At 44.7% G+C, this 21216-nt stretch overlaps 1 protein-coding gene across 1 annotated transcript in view; it reads right to left on the reverse strand.

Annotated features, from left to right (window-relative positions):
* Nucleotides 1-1509: 1509 nt before the first annotated feature.
* Kiaa1549 (KIAA1549 ortholog) overlaps nt 1510-21216 on the reverse strand; it is a 133821-nt gene continuing 114114 nt past the window's right edge. Inside the window, exons 16-20 of the mRNA XM_028768439.1 lie at nt 17547-17864; nt 14767-14813; nt 11127-11287; nt 3616-3761; nt 1510-1764 (exon numbers count right to left, since the gene is read on the reverse strand). Coding sequence (XP_028624272.1) covers nt 1510-1764; nt 3616-3761; nt 11127-11287; nt 14767-14813; nt 17547-17864 — 927 coding nt within the window. The remainder of the gene's footprint in view (nt 1765-3615; nt 3762-11126; nt 11288-14766; nt 14814-17546; nt 17865-21216) is intronic.

Raw genomic sequence — 21216 nt, forward strand, 5'->3', positions numbered from 1 at the left:
CCAGTCTGGGGGCTTGTTCTAGCTTTCTCCATTTTCTTGAAACTTGCAGATACACAGGTTTGATTAGGCTGAGCCCCACAAACTCTACCCCGTTGTTATTCAATCAAAAGTATTCATTCATCTGATGAAGAGGTTCATGTTGCAACTCCCTGTTCAGTGTGCAGTTTCCCAGAGTTTCTTCCAGGCACCAGGATACAGTAATGTCAGAGGCTGAGAAATGTGACATCAGAAGCGCACTCTCTGGCCCAAAGTGAATAAGACAGACTTCAGACAAAGAAATAAAATCAGAAATGGGGGAAACTCTCATTTCCTTCGTGGTTTCAAAACCCTGTATTTCTTCAGTCATTACAGAGGCTGACAGAAACAGCTCCATTCCAGTCCAGAACTCAGGAGACCTGACTACCATGGGCATTCATAACAATCAAGTGGTCCTAAGAATCACTGAAAATAATGTCTGCTTCCGTAAGACATTCAAACATAATCTGTGAGCAAACCATCAGTGAAGTACGAGGACCTGGGTTAAGACACGCCACCAGCCTCATTCTGTAGGATGGACCTCACCGAGATTCTCTGCTATGGAGTTAGAGCTGGGTGAGCCCAACAAATAAACAGCAAATACAACTAAGACTGGAAACCTAAACTCTGATATGTATTTTGAATAACCAAATAAATATGAAACTTCCCCCTCCCAAGTGCAGCTTTTTCTTTTTCTCTCCCCAGACCCCAGAACACAACGAAACCACCAACATATTCTTCTACTGCAAAAGCCACAGTTGTATTTCAGACAGAAAGGTGAAGGCCCTCGGAGCTGTAGCACCAGAAGGAGAAAGAACGCAGGCGATGGCTTTGTTTGAAATCACCAGACTCCACAATCTATCATCAGGTTCTCACTGGTAGCTCCTTTAGACTACCAAACAGTCTCAGTATGTCTTGTTGTTAATATCACTATTAACATAAGTTCCTACGGAGGAAAAGAGGGCTCAAGCTGTTACTAAAATGTCTTGAGATCTCTCTTCTCAGGAAACAGAGTAGTGGGTGTATTGTGTGTACCAGTCAGATTCCCAGGGAAATGCTGCCCCTGTGTCCCTATCCACCTACAGGGTTTAATCTGCCTTTGAAAGAGGAGGCTAACTTACATTTTGTTAGCTTAGGTTTGTGTTTTGGTTCTCTCTCTCTCTCTCTCTCTCTCTCTCTCTCTCTCTCTCTCTCTCTCTGTGTGTGTGTGTGTGTGTGTGTGTGTGTGTGTGTGTGTAAGTGCTGGCGCTTTTGGCCCGAAGTACACACATTTTGACTGAACCCAAGTGGTCATCAAATTGCCAACCTAGTAAAAGTACCATGAGTTGTCCATGTGACTTTATGGCATCTTCTAACATTGCAACTTGTTCCCTTTCTCGGGCAGCTTGCCCGGCGATGCTGCTTCCGACTCTTACAAACACCCACTCAGTTGATTTCCTTTTGGTCTTGCTTCCACAGGAAGCAGATACTTGGCAAACCTGCAAGGGCGGCTGATCAGCTGTGGAAGTTCTGTACTGAGCCCTGTTTCTGAGAGAGCCGCAGGAGCTCCTCTCGGATCGCTTTGATGAGGGAGGCGGAGGAGTGGCCGGGCTGGAGGTCCTCTGTGGAGCTGGTGGGGTAACCCAGCCCAGGGCCCTGCAGCCCTCGGTGGGCGAGGTTCCCGGGAGGGGCTGAGGGCTCTCTGCCCGAAGTCCTTGGCACCTGAAACAGCGGTGGAGAAGAATACTCTTGATGTCCGAGCATGTGGGTCTGAAAGACATGGTAAACGTTATTACACTTCCCATGTGAGAACAACAGAAAAAAGGTAATTAACACTGGGGATACCGCCTTCCACCCACTCCCTCAGCTCTCCAGCGTGGTCCCTGTCACCCGAATCCCTGTGTGTGGGCTGTAGAGTGAGTGGGAGCAGCACGGAGCTGCTGCAGGGCTTCTGGTTCGTGGCAGAACAGAGAGATCTGGGAGCTGGAGAGGATAAGTTAGGGGAGCACCCACGATAACCCTGAGTTAGGGCAGCTAAGAGAGCACCAGCAAAGGGCAAGATAAGAACCCGAGTGTCCGTTCTAGTGCCCAGGGAACACACTGGGACTCAGAGGCCAAGGCCAAGGACCTTATCCTTACAACCGGTCATTCCCTTCTCTTCCCAGCTGCTGGGATCACAGGCATGTCCCTCCACACCCAGCCTCAATCCACCCTATCCAACTGTTTTCTATCATGCACCTTTTAGTGCCTTTTGGGAAACGAGGCTATTTTTACTAGAAGACATTAGTTCTTCTGAAATTGGCAGGCTATAAATTGATTTGGCATTGTTCTGGCAAGAATGATTACATTTCGGTAATTTTTTTCTTTTCTTTTTCTTTCTTTCTTTCTTTTTTTTTTTTTTTTTGGTAGTACCAAAAAAAAAGATCTCAGGTCAGTAAACTAAACCAGTGTGTGCAATTCAGTGTGCTAAATCGCAGGTCGGTGCACTAAATTATAGGCGATGACTAAATCAGTGTGTAGGTCGGTACACTAAGTCAGCGTTCTAAATTCGAGGCAAACACGGCCTCCGAGAGCCGACTGTTTCTACATTTCCCTTCCCCACACAGTGGAGGAAATTCTTCCCAGTGATCACTGCCAAATCCAGCAGAAAACCTACAATGCTTCACGAGACGAAGCTGAGCACATTAGCAATAGAAAACTGTCATTACACTATAAGCACCTGAGATTATAAGTCTAGCAAACAATCCTTTTTTTTTCTTTCTTTTTTTTTTTTTTCAATTTTTCGAGACAGGGTTTCTGTGTATAGCCCTGGATGTCCTGGAACTCACTCTGTAGACCAGGCTGGCCTCAAACTCAGAAATCCGCCTGCCTCTGCCTCCCAAGTGCTGGGATTAAAGGCGTGCGCCACCACCGCCCGGCTTAAAATCTATTTACTTTTGTGTGTGTGTGTGTGTGTGTGTGTGTGTGTGTGTGTGTGTGTGTGTACACCTGTGTGAATGCATGTATGTGTGTAGGTGAGCTCCCACTACGGCCAGTAGGGGGCATCAGATCCATCAGAGCTGGAGTTACTGGTATTTCCGAGCCATTGGACAAGGGTTCTGAGATTCAAATGCTGGTCCTCATGATTGAACAGCAAGGGCTCTTAACCACTGAACGGTCTCTCCAGCCACATAAAATTCTTCACAAAATAAAAGTCCTCGCAGAGATTAACGGTGCTCATGCTAAGTAACTAGAAACCCAGTGGACAATGGATGCCTTGAAACGTCCCAAGTCGTGTACTTATCACTAAACCATTCCCAGGTGATGGTCCAGATAGAAGTGTCATTAGCCAGCCAGTGAGGATACAGAAAAAGTAAGGTCCTGACAGCTACAGTGGTCACACCTTAGAAGTAGTCTGGATTTTATTCAGATCCACGTCTAAAACCTGCCTCAGTAAGAACCACAGTCATTCCAAAAGTGGAGGGGAGTTTACCAAACTGCAAGCACAACCAAGCCAAAGCAAGAGGAGTGGGGGCTGCAAGTTGTGTTTAGCATAGCTTTTAAAGAGTGTCAAAGCAGAAGCAACAACATGGAGTGGTTGTGTGTGAGTTCTAGCTCCCCACCCAATCCCCAGATACTCACGGCTTCTCTTCGTCCTGCTTCCTCCTCCCCGTATACAGTCCAGCCTGGTCCCCCATACTGGCTGCCTCTGCCGGCAGGAATTTCTACTGGTTGGGCCCCAATTCTGCTTGCAATTCCCACCTGTGTCAGATGCTGGATCTGGGAGCCTGAAAGGAACACACAGCAGAGACCTGGTCAGCATCTGCAGGACATACACAGGGAGGCTGCCTAGGACGACGCCTCCAGGTCTGACCACACCTCCAGGTCTGACCACGGGCTCCTCTGAGCATGCGTGCAATCTGTGCTGATGTTGAACATCCTCAGAAGTGGCGTTTCCTAGGAAAGCAGGCAAGAGAGCTGCGTTGATTCCCTCTCAACGTGATGCTGATGCAAGGCTCCTAACTTCCCATCATCAGATGCCTGGGATCAGGGATCACAGAAGGTGCCTTGAAAGGGAAAAATGTTTTAAGGCTATAAAGAAGCCGGTAAACCATGAAGAAACCAAGGCCTGGTACCTTCCTGCTTATAGTTCTGAGATGCTCAAGGACCTGAATATATGATGTGTTTTTTTCTTTAAAATCAGGTGATAGCCGGGCAGTGGTGGCGCATACCCTTAATCCCAGCACTTGGGAGGCAGAGGCAGGCGGATTTCTGAGTTCGAGGCCAGCCTGGTATACAGAGTGAGTTCCAGGACAGCCAGAGATACACAGAGAAACCCTGTCTTGAAAAATCACACACACACACACACACACACACACACACACACACACACACAAAGCAGGTGATAAAATTATTTAAATTCAGAATGCTGTTTCCATAGCAGCCACAACTAAGTAACCCCGCCCACTAGCTTAGGCAAGCAGCAGTGAAGGCAAAGCCAGCATCTTTCTGGGGCTAAGTCTCTACACCCAGACATTAGCTTGGGTGTGGCTCCGAAAGCTGAGTGTTTGTGTCCTTCTCTTTTGTCGGCATCTGGCACATGGAAATACTCGACACTGTAATCAAGGAAGAAAATAAAGGGTCTCTATTTTATTTTTTTGGTGGTGCTAAGGACTGAGCCCAGATCTTATATCTGTTAGGCTGGTGCTCTACTAGTGAGCTACATCCCAGCGCCTCAAACATGCTCTCTGAGCCTTGTGAAATGATTCTAAACACTGCCAGGATCATCCAATCTCTCCGTAGCACAGAAGCTCTCTGAGGGTCCTTGATACGGCCTCCCCATTTCAGCCTGCATCCCACGACGTCCAGGTACCCTTAACTAATAGACGACACTTTAAAAGAAGTCTTTAGTGGTTATATCTGGACATACAGCAATAACTGAGGGTCAGGAAAAGAAAGTGTGGGCCTCAGCCAGGGCACACAAGCTTCCTGATCTATAACTGGACAGACCCGGCAGCATGAAAATCACCGACCGACATCAGTACTATCTATCCCACAGACACAGGCCGAGCTCATCTTTTGAAGGGTTGCAGATGTAGCCCAAGAATGGATTAAAGCACAGCTTTTGTGTTAAACCACCAGGGCTGAAATCATACTGTAGGCCTGACTCTGAATCCTGCTTTGATCTCTTAACAGAACAATGGAGGCTTTAGCTGACTCAGAGCCTGGCAGATCCCCAGCCACTGACAAGCCGTGTGTCCTCCAGGCTCTGGCTCCTGTCCCTACTGGACATCAGTTCCTCAGAGTCCCAGTCACCTCAGAGGGCTATTTCAAGGAACAGAAGGTACGAGGTGGATCAAACACCAAACATGTAGAATCTTAAATCACTTCAAGCCTTTCTTGGTCTCTGTTTAAAATAGCTGCACACGGCGGTGGAGGCACACAGCTTTTTTTTATTGGATATTTTATTTACAGTTCAGATGTTATCCTCTTACCCCATTTTCCCCCTGGCCCCACCCAGAAACCCCCTATCCCATCGACCTTCCTGTTTCTCTGCAAATGTGCCCCTATCTACCCCCCAACTCCCACTTCCCCACCCTTGAATTCCCCTGCACACGACATCCAGCCTTCATGGGACCAAGGATCTCCTCTCCCACCTACGCCCAACAGGGCTATCCTCCCCTACATATACAGCTAGAGCCATGGGTCCCTCCCTATGTGCTCCCAGGCTGGTGATTTAGACCCCGGGAGCTCTGGTTGGTTGGTGTTGTTGCTCTCCTCATGGGGCTGCAAATCCTTTCAGCTCCTACACTCTTTATTCTAACTCCTCCATTAGGAACCCCGTGATCAACTAGTTCAAAGGTTAGCTGTGAGCATCTGCCTCTGAATATGTCAGACTCTCTCAGACCTCTAAGGAGACAGCTATATCAGGCTCCTGTCAGCATGCACTTCCTGACATCCACATCAGTGTCTACCTTTGGTGACTGCACATGGGATGGATACCCAGGTGGAACGGTCTCTAGATGGCCTCTCCTTCAGTTTCTGCCCCTCACTTTGTCTCCATATTTGCTCCCTTGAGTATTTTGTTACTCCTTCTAAGAAAGACCGAAGCACCCCCCCCCCCCGTCATCTTCCTTCTTCATGAGCTTAATATAGTCTGTGAGTTGAATCTTGGGTATTTCAAGCTTCTGGGCTAATATCCAATAATCAGTGAGTGAATACCACATGTGTTCTTTTGTGATTGGGTTACCTCACTCAGGATATTTTCTAGTTCCATCCATTTACCTAAGAATTTCTTGAATTCATTGTTTTTAATAGCTGAGTAATACTCCATTGTTCTTTACCAATCCTCCATCTGATAGAGGGCTAATATCCAATATATACAAAGAACTCAAGAAAACAGACTCCAGAGAACCAAATAACACTATTAAAAAATGGGGTATAGAGCTTAACAAAGAATTCTCAACTGAGGAAACTTGAAAGGCTGAGAAGCACCTACAGAAATGTTCAGCATCCTTAGTCATCAGGGAAATACAAATCAAAACAACCCTGAGATTCCACCTCACACCAGTCAGAATAGCTAAGATCAAAAACTCAGGTGATAGTAGATGCTGGCAAGGGTATGGAGAAAGAGGAATACTCCTCCATTGTTGGTGGGACTGCAAGATGGTGCAACCACTTTAGAAATCAGTCTGGTGGTTCCTCAGAAAATTGGATATAGCAGTACCTGAGGACCTAGCTATACCACTCCTGGGCCAGAAGATGCTCTAACATATAACAAGGACACATGTTCCACTATGTTCATAGCAGCCTTATTTATAATAGTCAGAAGCTGGAAAGAACCCAGATGTCCTTCAACAGAGGAATGGATACAAAAAATGAGGCACACAGCTTTAATCCAGCACTCATGGGGTAGAGGCAGGCAGATCCCTGTGAGGTCGGGGCAAGCCTGGTCTACAGAGATAGTTCCCAGAGAGCCAGGGTTACACAAAGGAACCTTGTCTCTAATTAATTAGGTAATTAAATAACAATAAATAGCTTTGCCACTTACTCACTCGATATCTAAGGAGGTAGTTTCCCATTTTTTCTTCCTATTCTGAATAATGGTGTGCTTAGCATGTTGACGCCACATTGGTTTCCCCTCGGTATTTTGGATTTGGGAACAGAGACTGTGTATTCCAAGAAAAAATATTTTTACCAAACCAAAGGCCCATGAGTTCCACTTGCACACTGATCTCAAAAGCTTTACACTATTATGATTCTGCTTCCTAAGTGTGTACCAGCTGCTCCACACTCTCCCCCTACCCTACCCCCCACCAAGATGGACTGGTACCCTCAGACTGTGAGCCAAAGCAAAGCCTTCCTTCCTTGAGTTGCTTTAGTCAGCAGTGAGAACAATAAATGGCCACCAACAGTCAGAATCCAATGACAACACTAACAGTGAAGTGGATATGGACTGAGGATGGGTGATGCACCAAGTACTGTTGGGGGGGCGCTGTTGGGGGCACGTTACACTCGCCATCTTGTTAAATGCTCCAAACAACTTAGGAGCTCAGAACCAAGTGAAAAAAAACTGAATGTAAATTTAATTATCTCATTTCTATGAAGACAATTTCATGGTTGTGTCATGTGTCCTGTTAATTTAATCTATATTTCTTATTTTTGAAACTAGGCTATTTTCACTTCTTTTATCATATGATAAACACACACATATATGCATGCATGAACTTGCACGCATGTACACATGCCTGCACATAAACACATGCCTACACATACATATACACACATGTATACATATACACACATATGCTCACACACACGCATCTCTACACATCTGTGAACTCCTTCTTCCTGTTCTCATGCCTTCTGAAGGTTCCTCACTTGTCAATTTTTATGATCGATCTTCTATTATGAGCTTTTTATCATAGTATCTTACAGAGATTTTCCCCCTATTTTTCTTTTGTTTATCTTTAGAGACAAGGTCTTCCTATGTACCTCTGGCTGTCCTGGAACTCACTATGGAAACTAGGCTGACCTCAGACTCACTTGCCTGCTTCTGCCTCCCAAGGGCTAGGATTAAAGGTGTAAAACACTATAGCCAGCTTCTGGTAATTTCTAAAAACACACATTTGATAATTTGTTGTTGTTAAGACAGTGTTGTATAGCCCAGGCCAGTCTTGAATTCATTATTCAGTTAAGAATAATTGTGAACTGGTCCCTCTACCCCTACTTCCTTATGCTGGGCTTGTAGGCACGTACATGGTTTACGCAGCACCAAGGAATGAATCCTGGGCCTTCTATATGTCAGGGAGGTACTTTATCAACCGAGCTACATACCCAGCCCCACATTTGTGACATTTTATAATTAAAAAGTATTTCTAGCAGCTGGATATGGCTCATCAGTTAAGAGCACTTAAGCTCTCTTGTAGAGGACCTGTGTTTAGATCTCAGCACCCACAAGATGGCTCACAATTCTTTGTAACTACAGGTTCAACATATCCAACACCCTCTTCTGGCCTCCCCAGTCACTCCACATATGTGCACAGACTGACTTACACAGACAAAATCCCAGATACATAAAATTAAAACTTTTTAAAAATCTTTTTAAAATTCTTCTGAGAGTAACATTTCCCATTAAAAGCATTTTACATAATATCATCTCTTGTTAGAAATTATTGGAAGGCAGATTGTTCTTGAATATTTGACATATACAACTTCTATGTTTATGGGAGTTTCTTTTTTCCTTTTTTAACTTTTTATTGATGCTTTTTTTTGAATTTCACATATATAGCCCAATCCTACCATCTCCCCACCCCCCTTGAATCCACCCTCTGCCCTTGCAACCTCCCCTGCAAAAGAAGAAAAAATAAGATAGATAAATAGAAAAAATTCTTGTCCTGGAAGCTGTAGTGTGTCACAGGATACACTTTTGTCCACACATCTTTACTTGCAAATGTTTATTGCAATGAGTCATTGGTCTGTTTCGAGGCCTTTGGCTTCTGCCGTATTATCTACACCAGATCCTCGTGGAGATTTCTCTAGAATACTTTGTTGTTTCCCTGTGTCATGGAGATCCTCCAGATCAAAAGCTGCAGGACTGGACCTTTCATGTTCCAGAAGATCATAACTGGAATAGATGTTGGGGTGGGCCAAGTCACAGCCCTGGATCTGGGCCTGGGTGGTAGCTAAGTTAGTCAGCCTGCCAGCTTTCCTGGATCCTGACCACCAGGGTGTTTTTTCCATCACTATCCTGGCTAGCTCACTCAATGCTTCAGCCAGCAAAACCAGGGCCAGCTCTCCTGCTCCCATGACCTCAGGATGAGCTCACCCACCTACTGCAGGCAGGAAGAGGCTGGTGTGGGGTGGGGGCACATCTCTCCCTTGCCCATGCTACCCCACAGCACAGGAAGGGCAGAGCTAGTAGCTCTCCCATGCTGACACCCTCAGATTGGCTCACCTGCACCTGTCACTAGGGTCACCTCTACTGTGTTGTCTAGGTTCCACTCTCCTAAGTGCTGCAACTAGCGAGGGGCAGGGCCAGCTCTCTGACTTTCATGACCTCATGGTCAGCTCACCTGCCCACTGTAGAGTGGCAAGGGTAGGGGTTGGGGCATTTCTATGGAGGTTTTTTTTTTTTTTTTTTTGGTTTTTCAAGACAGGGTTTCTCTGTGTAGCCCTGTCTGTCCTGGAACTCACTCTGTAGACTAGGCTGGCCTCAAACTCAGAAATCTACCTGTCTCTGCCTCCCAAGTACTGGGTTTAAAGGCATGTGCCACCACCGCCTGGCTGAGTTTTTTTTTTTAATAGAAATTAATGCATCTGAATTTGGTTAGCATGTGTGCAGTGCAGCAAGGCCCAAATATACATGTGACACAGGAAGACTGAGGTTCCAGGCAAAGAATAGGACTTGGAATGTATGAGAAAGTCCACAGAACATCAGGATACATTGTTCTGTGGATGACAGACCATAAAAAAATACAAGAATTTCCTAGAATAACATGATGGAAAAAAATATCTAGTGTGGTGGTTTGAATAGGAATAGCCTCTCCCCCTGCTCCCAGGGTCATACATCTGTATGCTTGGTTACCAAAGAGTGGTCCCTTAGGAGGTATGGCCTTGTTGGAGGAAGTGTGACACTGGGTTGGGATTTGGGGTTTCAAATGCTCAAGCCAGGCCCAGTGTCTCTCTCTTCCTGCTGCCTGTGGATCCAGATGTAGAACTCTCAGCTACCCCTCCAGCACCATGTCTGCCTGCATGCTGCCATGCTTCCCACCATGGTGATCATGGACTAAACCTCTGTAAGCCAGCCCCAATGAAATGTTTTCCTTTATAAGAGTTGCCTTGGTCATGGCGTCTGTTCATAGCAACAGAACTTTGACTAAGATATTTACCAATCACTGAAATTTGGAATTCACATAAACTACTTTCTTGATGGCATCAAAGAAGTATATATTCTGCAGAAAGAAGCTCTGGGCTTCATAGAGGAGGGAGAGGAAGTCATTGGGGGTAGGAGGGTACCCAACAGAATGAAGGGGCTTAAGCCATAAAACACACCAAGGTGACTTTGCAAAATATACAAGAAACAGGATGAGCCTGGCAAGGCCTCATGATCTCAAGCAACACGGATGCACTGGAAACACAGGACAGCACTCACAAACAGATCTCAGAGCACGAGCTCTTCATGAGCTCCAGTCATGAAGAGAGTCTGAAGCTTGGGTAAACTGCTGGAGCAACACCCACAGATGCCATAGTGAACCCAGGTACAGCTGTGGTGGCGCTGCTTGTCCTCCAAAGAGCAGTGTCCCCTACTGAAACCCTACAGGGTCTCAGAGCTGTTCCACTGTTCCACCTCTGGTGGCCTAACCAGCAGAACTAACCATAAGAAAAGATCCAGTGGGTAAAGGCCCTTGGCATGAAAGCCTGACCACTTGAGTTTGAGTCCCAGAATCTATTTAAAAAGCCAGATGGGGCAGCACACATCTGTAATCCCAGCTTAAGGTGAGATGGAAGGGAAAGACAAGGGAGCGAGTCGGAAGCTAGTGGATCAGCTATACTAGCTTGGCAGCAAGTGTCTTTACCTGCTGACCCATCTCCCTGACTACTAAAGCAAGTGTCCTACCACCCAGAAATACAAGCTCCATCACCGTACCCACCTGTGGTGCCCCCAACAGGCCGAGGCCGGGCCACTGACGGCATCTCTTCTGAGTAGATCCCTCGGGCAGCATACGGAGCATCAGTTGATGACTGTGGTTGTGGGAGTTCAGGGGGGACCAACTCTGAAGACGGCAGCAACCCTGGGCCAAAGCTAGGTCTGCTGGGAGAGCACAGCACACATCAAACCCCTTACCCTGGCTCTGGGATTGTATTAGGCGACTACCCTCTACAGCGATTAAAACAGCTTCAAGTAATCATCTTCTTTCCAGGGATATAGGATAGTCTCTGGCTGCCTAAGGAGCACAACCTTCCTGCTTGTTCAGGGCCCTACCTCAGTGCTAAGTCTGAAAGACTGCCATGAGAAGAAAAGAGAGAGGAGGAAGAGGGAGGAGGAGAGAGGAGGAGGGAGGGGAGGAGAAGGAGGAGAGGGGAGGAGACGGGAGGGGAGGGGAGGGGAGAGGAAAGGAGAGGAAAGGAGAGGCATGTGACCAGAGCCTTGCTTTTCAGTCTGGGTACCCATTTTAGACCCCAGAAAGATGCAACCCAGACATGAGTTGCTGGATATATACTTGAGGGACTTTGTTTTCTAAAGGAAACCTCTACAGACAAGCTCCCTTGTCCAGCTAGACTGAAAGCCAGTCTAAGGAAGTGTCCTCAAACTTTTAAAGTTCTGAAGCCCTTTAAACTTAGAATAAAACACTCTCGAGGGCGTGTAAGACCTTTTGTTTATGTGGACTCTATCCTTTAATATTAACTAATACTATTATATGTTAAAACTAAGACCACTTCAAAACACTTATTATAAACATCTATTCAAGCTACTAATCTAGCCGGGCAGTGGTGGCGCACACCTGTAATCCCAGCACTTGGGAGGCAGAGGCAGGCGGATTTCTGAGTTCGAGGCCAGCCTGGTCTACAGAGTGAGTTCCAGGACAGCCTGGGCTATACAGAGAAACCCTGTCTCGAAAAAAAAAAACAAAAACAAAACCTACTAACCTATTCATGCTAGCATATCAGTCCTCATGAAGTAAACTATCATCTTCAGTCACCTCCAAATTAGTGAGTAGTACCTTAGATCTGGTTCAAATGCCCCCCACAGAGGACATCTAGATTCTCACACAGCTTTATCTAGAGAACACGCTGTTAGTTTCTGTGTTCAAGTCCTTAGAGCCTTATCTCACCTTACATATTTAATACAGCATATTACCCCTGTACAAAGTGGAGAACATACGTCTAACTTTTTAGACCAATATGAATGATGATTTTTGTACAATGTTAAGTCAGCATGGTAGACTGGGGTTATTTTCTTTTCAAAGTTGACAGCACAGCTAAAGTTTCCAAAACTTCAAGTTATATAGATGCAAATATAGTATATATACAGTAATATATATATTACTAATATATAGATTTTTATTACTGGTCATACATAAAAGACCAGTAAGAGGCCAACTGTGGAACTGTGGTAGCTCACACCTTTAATCCCAGCACCTGGGAGGCAGAGGCAGGTGGATCTCTGTGAGTTTTGAGGCCAGCCTTGTCTACAAAGTGAGCCCAGGTCACTAAGAATAGAGCCTGCTTTGTCTTTTAAAGACCAGTGACAGCAGTGTGACACGCAGCAACAGCAGCAATAGCTTTTCCAGGTTCTGCAGTCATTTTAACAAAATTGGAGACATCCTGCACACTTCATTTAAAAACAAACAAACAAACAAACAAAAATAAACCTAAGTGGGGTAAAGAGATGGCTTGGTGGTTAAGAGCACTGGGTCCTCTTCCAGAAGACCTGGGTTCAATTCTCAGCACCCACATGTCAGCTTGTACCTGTCTGTAACTCTACTTACAGGAGATCCGGCACCCTCACATAGACATACATACAAGTAAACACCAATGCACATAAAATAAAAATAAATAAATCATTTTTAAAGTAAAAAATAAATCCCCCCAAACAGCAGTTTTTCATGCATCTTATATTTAGTCAGCTGACGTGTTACTCTAGAAGGTTCTGGCCACACAGAGTGTGGTCTTGTAGGGGGGATGCTAAGATCTTTTTAGGAAATACTCAGATCATCATTTCGCACACTGATACCACACTGAAACTAGAGGTGGAGTGTGACACAGGACTCTGAAGGGGTTTCTATTCTCTACTCCATTAAAACCCACTTCTCTGTCTGGTGACGTTGTCCTTTGGAAAATGCAAATTATAGAGTGTACAGATGCAGGCACACTTAACAGTAAGAAAAGCCATCGAGCTCATCCAGAAAAGCCTGTAGGGATGAGGACACTGTCAAGTTCACAATTGCAGGAGGTAAAACTTAACAAATACATAATTTTCACTTGAATAGGCAAGACGGAATTCTTCTTCCTAGACAGGTCTGTTACTATCCAATTAAAAATTTTCTCTGTTTAGATTTAATTTCATGTATATGACTTTTTGCCTCTGTGAGTGAGTGTGTGTGTGTGTGTGTGTGTGTGTGTGTGTGTGTGTGTGTGTTATGTGTAAGCCTGGTGCCCTGTGAGGCCAGAAAAGGACACTGAATCCCTGAAACTGGAGTCACAGAGGGTCTTCAGCCACCATGTGGGTGCTGGGAACTGATTCCTGATTCTTTATAAGAATTCTTAACTGTTAGCCATCTCTGTAGCCCCAACACTACCTGATTTTTCAATGTGTTTTTGATATATTTTTCAATATTTTTTTCATTATGTAATCTAATAGTAACTTCTTGCTCATAAAATATTTTCAATTCAAGGGTGACTTCTACTCAGCAAGTCTACTGAGCAAGCTCAGAGCTCATTGGCAGAATACTTCACGGAACAGAGAAGCTCCCCTGTTTTGTGTGCTAAGACTCTTGCCATGAATGGATGTTGACTTTTGTCACATGTTGTATCTACTGAAATGGCTTTTCCTTTGTGTGCTTTGAAGGAGTACATTACACAGCTTGGTTCTTAACATGCTAAATCACCCTCATGTTGCTAGAATCAATCCAAATTTGTTGTAATATCTCTTTTTTATATATTGCTGGATGTTTGTGAATATTTAGTTTCAGAGTCTTTCTACCTTTGTTTTACATGAGTAAAAGTGGGCTTTAATGTTTCCATTTTCACAAAGTCCTCTTTTGTCTAATTCATCCTTTCTTGGTTCTTGTCCCCCATCTCTCACGTGGTAGTAGAACTTAAATTCTAATATCACGTGCTCGTGTGTATGTGTGTATGCACGCATGTGTATGTACGCACATGTGTGCACGTGTGTGTGTGTGTGTGCGCATGCTCGCGTGTGAGAACTATGTGTGAACACATGAGCCATGGCACACATGAGGAGATCAGAGGGCAGCTTGCTGGAGTCAGTTCTCTTCCTTCTACTTTGTTGCTTTCTGGGACTAAAATCAGGTAGCCAGGCTTTGGGGCAAGCATCTTTATCCACAGAGCCATCGTGCCTGCTCAAGCCCTAATACTTGGGCAGTAAGCATTTTTACCACTGAGTAATCTCCCAAACTCCAATATTTTCCCTCTTCTTCTGGTAAAATCAAGAAAATTCACAAGCTAATTTGCTAGGTGCTCAAATTAACTGAAAACTGAGTCTATAAAATAAAAAAAACAATAGCCTCCATGAGAAAGCCATGATGGGATTTCTTCTTGAAACCTTACCTTGGCAATGGGCCCGATGGGGGAGTCATCCCATAGTCTTCATATCTCTAGAAAAAATTCAAAAGGACACAGAGATAAACATTTAATAATTTATTTGAAAATGATAATATCAAGCCAGGTGAGATTGTAAATGTCTTTAGTCCCAGCACTTGGAAGGCAGAGGCAGGTAGATCTCTGCAAGTTTGAGGCTAGCCTGGTCTACAGTTCCAACACAGCCAAGGCTACATTGAGAAAGGCAGGGAGGGAGAAAGGAAAGAAGGAAAAGACAATATTAAACTTAGGCCTTTAGGGTCAACTTGCAGAAATATTACTATACTTGTTACTAAGGAGTGTTTTACTATATTGCCTTAGCTAGCCAGGACCTTGCTATGTAGAACAGGCTAGTCCTATACTCAAGAGATCCACCTGCCTCTGCCTCTGAGGTGCTGGGATTTAGAGAATGTGCTACAATAATAGCAAGAACTGCTTTTTGTTCTGTTTGTTGTTCGTTTTTGTTGTTTGGAGATAGGGTCTTTCTACATAGTCATGGCTGTCCAGGAACTCACTACATAGACCAACCTGGCTTGGAATTCACAGAAATCCACTTGCCTCTGTCTCCCAAGTCCTACGATTAATGGCAAGTCCAGCAAGAACTGTTTTCTTATTAAAACTTGGAATGCTCCTGGGGTCCTCCAACAGCAAGTGACGATCCGAGTTTTTCAATTAATTACTTATAATTTGTTTTTGACTCTCTATATAAGGGTATTCTGCCTGTATGTGCCTCTATGGAGCACATAGGTGTAGTGTCAGCAGGGGCCGGAAGGCACTGGGTCCCCTAGAACTGGAGTTACAGACAGTTGTGAGCCTCCAGGTATGGTTGACAAAGATTGTCTCCCATACCCTAAACCGATTCTTCACACTGCTGATTGCTTTTTTTACTGTGCCTTAACTTTTCAATTCCAGGTAATCCCATCTGTCAAGTCTTGGGATTTTTCTGGGTGTTATCAGAGTCGATTTTTTAAATTAAAATTTAAAACTGGGCGAATAAAGCTGCTATGATACAAAGGCTTTCAATGGAAAAAGAGAAGCTTCTGGGTAAAACTTTAGCAAATGAATGGTTGGTTCATCTGGTCAGTGTATCGTTAACTTACTAAGAGATGGTCTGGATGTAGGCAGTGTTAACGACTACTTACATGCCTAGTGTGAACAGGATCCTGTATTTAATAACTACCACCATGGTTGGTTTTGTGTTTTGTGTTTTTCAAACAAAGTAAAACAGAGTCAAAGCAATTTGTGCTAGGAATGTAGCCCAATTGCAGACCATTTGCCTATTACAAGTATGACCTAAGCACGATTCCTGGAAATACAATAAATACAATAAAAGCAATTCTCAAAGTAGTAGCTTCTCTCTCTCTCTCTCTCTCTCTCTCTCTCTCTCTCTTTCTTTTTTTCTTCTTGTTCTTTTTCTTTTTTTACCACCTCTCTGTGTAGCCCTGGCTGTCCTGGAACTCACTCTGTAGACCAGGCTGGCCTCAAATTCACAGTAATCCATCTGCCTCTGCTTCTCAAGCACTGGGATTAAAGACATGGACCACCATCGCCTAGCTAACTTTTGCATTTATTAATCACAACAATTGTTTCTATTGTTTGATTTTGTTTTTTCTCCTTCTAAAATTATTGTCCTTCATCCCCTGTCTAAAAACTTTAGACTCTTGCCTAACATGGGTTTGATCTCCAGCAATTTCCCAGAAACCCCTTGTAAAACAAGGCTGGTGACAGAGATGCAACCACAGAATCTGAAGTAGAGGCAGTGGATCAAAAGTTCACGGTCATCTGGGCAACAGAACATACTCCAGGCCAGCCTGGGCTACAAGAGACTCTTTCTTTTAGACTATTTTCTTTAACCTTGCAGTCAGTGATTCACCTATTTTAGATCATATTAAAATGTCACTTTTGTAATAGCAAGATATGTAGAGCTGTCAGGGTGGTCTTGAACAGTAAGCCTAGCATGTAGTAAAGCCTATTTTAATGAAGTTAACTGACTTACCGCTTATATGCCTAGTTTGCAGCTAACATCTATGAAAGAGGAAGCCTGTTGTCTTGTTTGTTATATCATATTGAGTTATCCAGTATGGCTTATTTACATAACGCAGCATTGATATGCAAAGACACTTTGTTTGCTTTGCAGGGTTTCTCTATCCTGGAAGTCATTCTGCAGACCAGGCTGACCTTGAACTCACAGAGGTCCACCTACCTCTGCCTCCTGAGTACTAGAATTAAAGATGTGTGCCACCTCTGTCCGGCCTGAAATTCAATACCTTCTATGCTAACAAATATTAATGGTAAAAAAGATTGATAAGCTTTAAAGAAAGACCTACCCACCTCAACAAAAGCCAGGATGGGAAGCTGATACTTGCAAACAGTTGTCCCTGTCTGTGCTTAGAATAGCACTCTAGGACTAAGTAGTCCAAGAACAAGTTAAACAATTCGATTCCTTTACAGAAATCAATGAGAACACGCCTGACAATCTATCCCCCACTTCATGACCCTGGGAGGAAGTTGGAAAGAGATTTCCTTGAATATCAACTGCATTGTTCTCAAATATCAGAGCTACATGAAAGACTGCTTCCAACATTAAAAATTAATTGTAGTAGAAAGCAAAAGCTAAGACCTATCAAGCAAGCTTTAAGTCATGTAAAATGTAGCCCAAGTTTCCCAGGGAGCCTTCAACTAACAGTGAGGTGACACAACTCAAGCACTTTGCCCAGGAGAAAATTTCAGCAGTCCAGTCCAGTACTTACGCTGCACGGGTTGTTGGCCGTCTGAGCTGGACTGTAGAAGGACCCCCACTGCGTGGCTCGCCTTTCATCCCTGGAAGGGGTGCTATTCACAGGCAGGCTGGCAGGCACCCCAGAACCTGCTCCCACAGCATTGGTGGGCTGGCTGCTGGGAGCCACAAGGGCGAAGGCGTCATCCAGGAGGGAGTGCATGGTCTGGCGTGCCTCCTCGATGGATGGCTGAGGTGGGATGTACTGAGAGGCTGAGAAGGGCAGGCCGGGATACCTGCCCAGCTCTGTAGAGGAGGGCGTCTGGACATCGGCTGGGAGGTCAGGATCAGACTGTGTGAGAGACAAGGGAAGAATGACATGTGTGCTTCTGTGGGGCTCGGGGTGGAGCGTGAAGCTAAATTCTAGGGCAGAGTGAATTTAAAAATGGTCCTACTTTGTGGCAAAGGGTTTGTCATAGAATTAAAAACCATCTCTCTTCATAGGTATCTCATTTTTATATGAGGCAAAGAATACAACTGAGAAAAAACAAATAAGACTATTCCACAACTTATTTTCTGTAAAACTCAACTGTAAAATAGATTTCAGACTTGCGGGCGGCCATCTTCACTGAGAGAGCCTAAGCAGCCACAAATCAGACTCCAGAGCGCTCACACTAAAGGGAGCTTTCCATGGGTGTAAAAACCAAAAGGCAGAGTAGACTACTGACAGTAAGAAAACACCATGTATGTGTATAAATAATTCAGTACCCATTTAAAAACTGTTTATAATAGAAAATACTAACAAATATTCAGAAACCATGTCTCTAAAATAAAGGTATCTGAGTAACTAAGAAAAGTTTAATGTCCTGTTCCCACTGTTTAAGAGATAAGAGTCAGAGAAACAAGGTGGTATTTCCCCCACACCCCACACCCCCAATCTTTCTTCTTTCTACAGAGTCCTGACTAGCCTGGAACTTCCTATGCAGACCAATTGGCCTTGAACACATGGTGATACCCCTGTCTCTGTAGTCAGATTAAAGGCATGCTTGGATTAAAGGCATACAGCACCATGCCCAGCTAAAGATTTATTTTATTTTAATCCTTGTGTGTGCGTGCACCTGTGCACCAATCACACCAAGACCCCAGTGGATGGTGTTCACCTATACTCTAGAGTCCCAACACTCTAGGTCCCTCCCATCTCATCCCTCCTGGTCATACTTTAAAGAAGGAGAGACAGAGACAGTTTAATTTTGGAGCAGGACAGACAGGTTCAGACTGGGAAGGAAGGGTGGTTCCTTTGGGTTCCCACTGGCACAGAAAACCTACCAGAAACCAACAAAAAGCCACAGGTCAGAACTTCCCACGCCTCTGTCTCCTTGCTGCCTCTTGAGAATTTGAAAGTCAAGAGTCCCCTTTCCCACATCCCACCATCACATGGGGATGGAACTCAACAAATGAAAGCCCATGGAGTTAAGGTTTCCTAAGGAAGCTTGGGTTAGAATTTAAATTCTAGTCTCTTGACTTTCGGTCTGCTGATTCCATTCTGCTTCAGTGCTGATTCATTCAGACACGGACAACCACCAGCTCATCCCAGATAGGGTACCAAAACCCAAATCAGTCCGACTTAAGTGTAGTTTGGTGAGCCAACTTTAACCTGGATTTCCTTACAGAAGTGAGACTTAAAGGGGCCATGGGCAACTGACAGACAGCAGGAAAACTTTCATCCTGGCGATGATTAATCCTAAGGGAGGAGCCTTGAGTTTCCTGGGCCTGCTCCCATGATGCTCAGGATAAACACAGCTGCTCTGATCTCAAATGGCCATGGCCGTGTCATGCCCAGAGGATGGCATTTTACAACAGATTCCTGCCTTTGTCATTCTTCAGACATACACAGGACATTGTAGGTCACGTCTTGCAGTGGCTATTTTGCAGTACTTAGTGGGCTCTTAGAAGACTGACTTCACATCCTGGTTTAGATTTGTGCCTGCTACCCTGGTTTAATCATTAATAGAACTTCCTTTCTCTTCAGGAGCATCTGGTTTGGACACTACATGACAGTAAGGGGTCATCAACCTTGTAGCTTTTTGTTGCTGATGTTGTTTTAAGGAGACAGGGCCTCTCTCTCTCCCTACCTCCAAACTCCTGGGCTAAAGCCAACTGCTTGGCTGCCACCTCCTAAGCAGCTGGGACTATGGATGGGCACCAGCAGGCCTGGAGCCAACAAAAACTTTCAGTCAAGAGCCAGACAATAAATATTTTAGGTTCTGCAAGTCATAAAAGTCTGTCACAACCCAACTCAAAAAGCAGCCAAAGACAGCATGCTGAGGGTGTAGCTGTCTTACAAAAAGGCCCAGTGTTGACCAACACAGCAGCAGGCTGGATGTGGCCCGAGGGCAGAGGTCTTCCTGGCCTAAACCTGAGAGATGACTGGATAGAAGGGGTTGAGGATTTTGGAGGACAGTTCTCAAGGAGAGCTTATTTTGAGAGGAAAAATGGAAAAATTCCAGATAATTTAAAACTATGTGGTACACATACAGTCTTAACGGTATAAAAAAAAAAAGTCTAGCTAGTAAAAGACAAACTCTGAGAAAAGCATTATTTTTAAAACACACATCACAGAATTTCAGAGAGTATTTTCTGAGCAGGGGATCTTTGGAAAGGCAGCCCTCAGAGACAAAGACCTCAGAGGAAACCCTTGCACTTTCTGTGAAAGGTGAAAATGGAGAAGACAAAGGAAACCCAAGACAGGCACCATGGCTTCTGCCTGCCGTCCCAGCAGGAAAGATTATTTCTTGAGCTAGGAGTTTGAGGCTAGCCTGGGCAACATAGCAAGATTTTGTTCCCCCAAATTGGGCTAAACCCAAAAGGAGGGTCCAGGACACCATGAGGGAAGCCTGGCGTTGGTCATCAACAAAGATGAATGAAGAGTCCAAGGAAAACCAAACTCTACAGAGAATTCAGTCAGAGGCTGAAACTCAAGGGCTGGAAAACAAGCATGTCCTGCAGGCTCCTTTGAGAAGATGAGCCCAGGCTGCTAGAAAGGTTGTGTGAGTAAGGAAGGAATGGGGTTTCTATTACTAGTTCTACAAAAGTACCAGGTGACTATATTGAAGACCTACAAGGACAGTTTCTACAGACTGAGCCTAACACCACCAGTGTTTGGACACATGCTTCCAAAAGGCTTCAGCAGAACAAGAACACCCATCCATTGCCAGAAAAGCTGGTGTGCGTGCGTGCGTGCGTGTGTGCGTGCTCCTCTATGGTCAGGGGGCCCTAGGTTCAGAGAAAGGAAGAGAAACTACTTGATCCTTTGTTCTACAGAGCATCTGTAATTAGCAGCAATTGCTCACAAGAACCCTCATGAGGTTATAAAAGGTCAGAGCTCCCAGAGAGGAACCTGTTTCTTCCTGATGATCTTGATGACATTAGACTCTAGTCAATGTCTGTATGGTGTTTGCCACATTTTTATAAACTTTTTGAATGTTTTTCAATATTAGTTACGTGTCATTTAGGGAAAAAAAAAAAAAACAGAAACCTCAAATAAACAGTGCTCCAGGGCCACTGTGTCTTAATCACGGTACCTCCTCTGAGGACAGGCTTGTTGTTACGTCACAAGCAAAGCTGGCTCTCTAAGTTTGCTCAGCACAGTAGGGCTGAGTCCTTTATGCTCCCCGCTGCTGCTGGTGAGCTGTGTCCATCAGTCC

The sequence above is a fragment of the Grammomys surdaster genome, unplaced genomic scaffold (assembly GCF_004785775.1).
Source record: "Grammomys surdaster isolate TR1022 unplaced genomic scaffold, NIH_TR_1.0 186, whole genome shotgun sequence".
In the NCBI taxonomy this organism is placed as follows: domain Eukaryota; kingdom Metazoa; phylum Chordata; class Mammalia; order Rodentia; family Muridae; genus Grammomys; species Grammomys surdaster.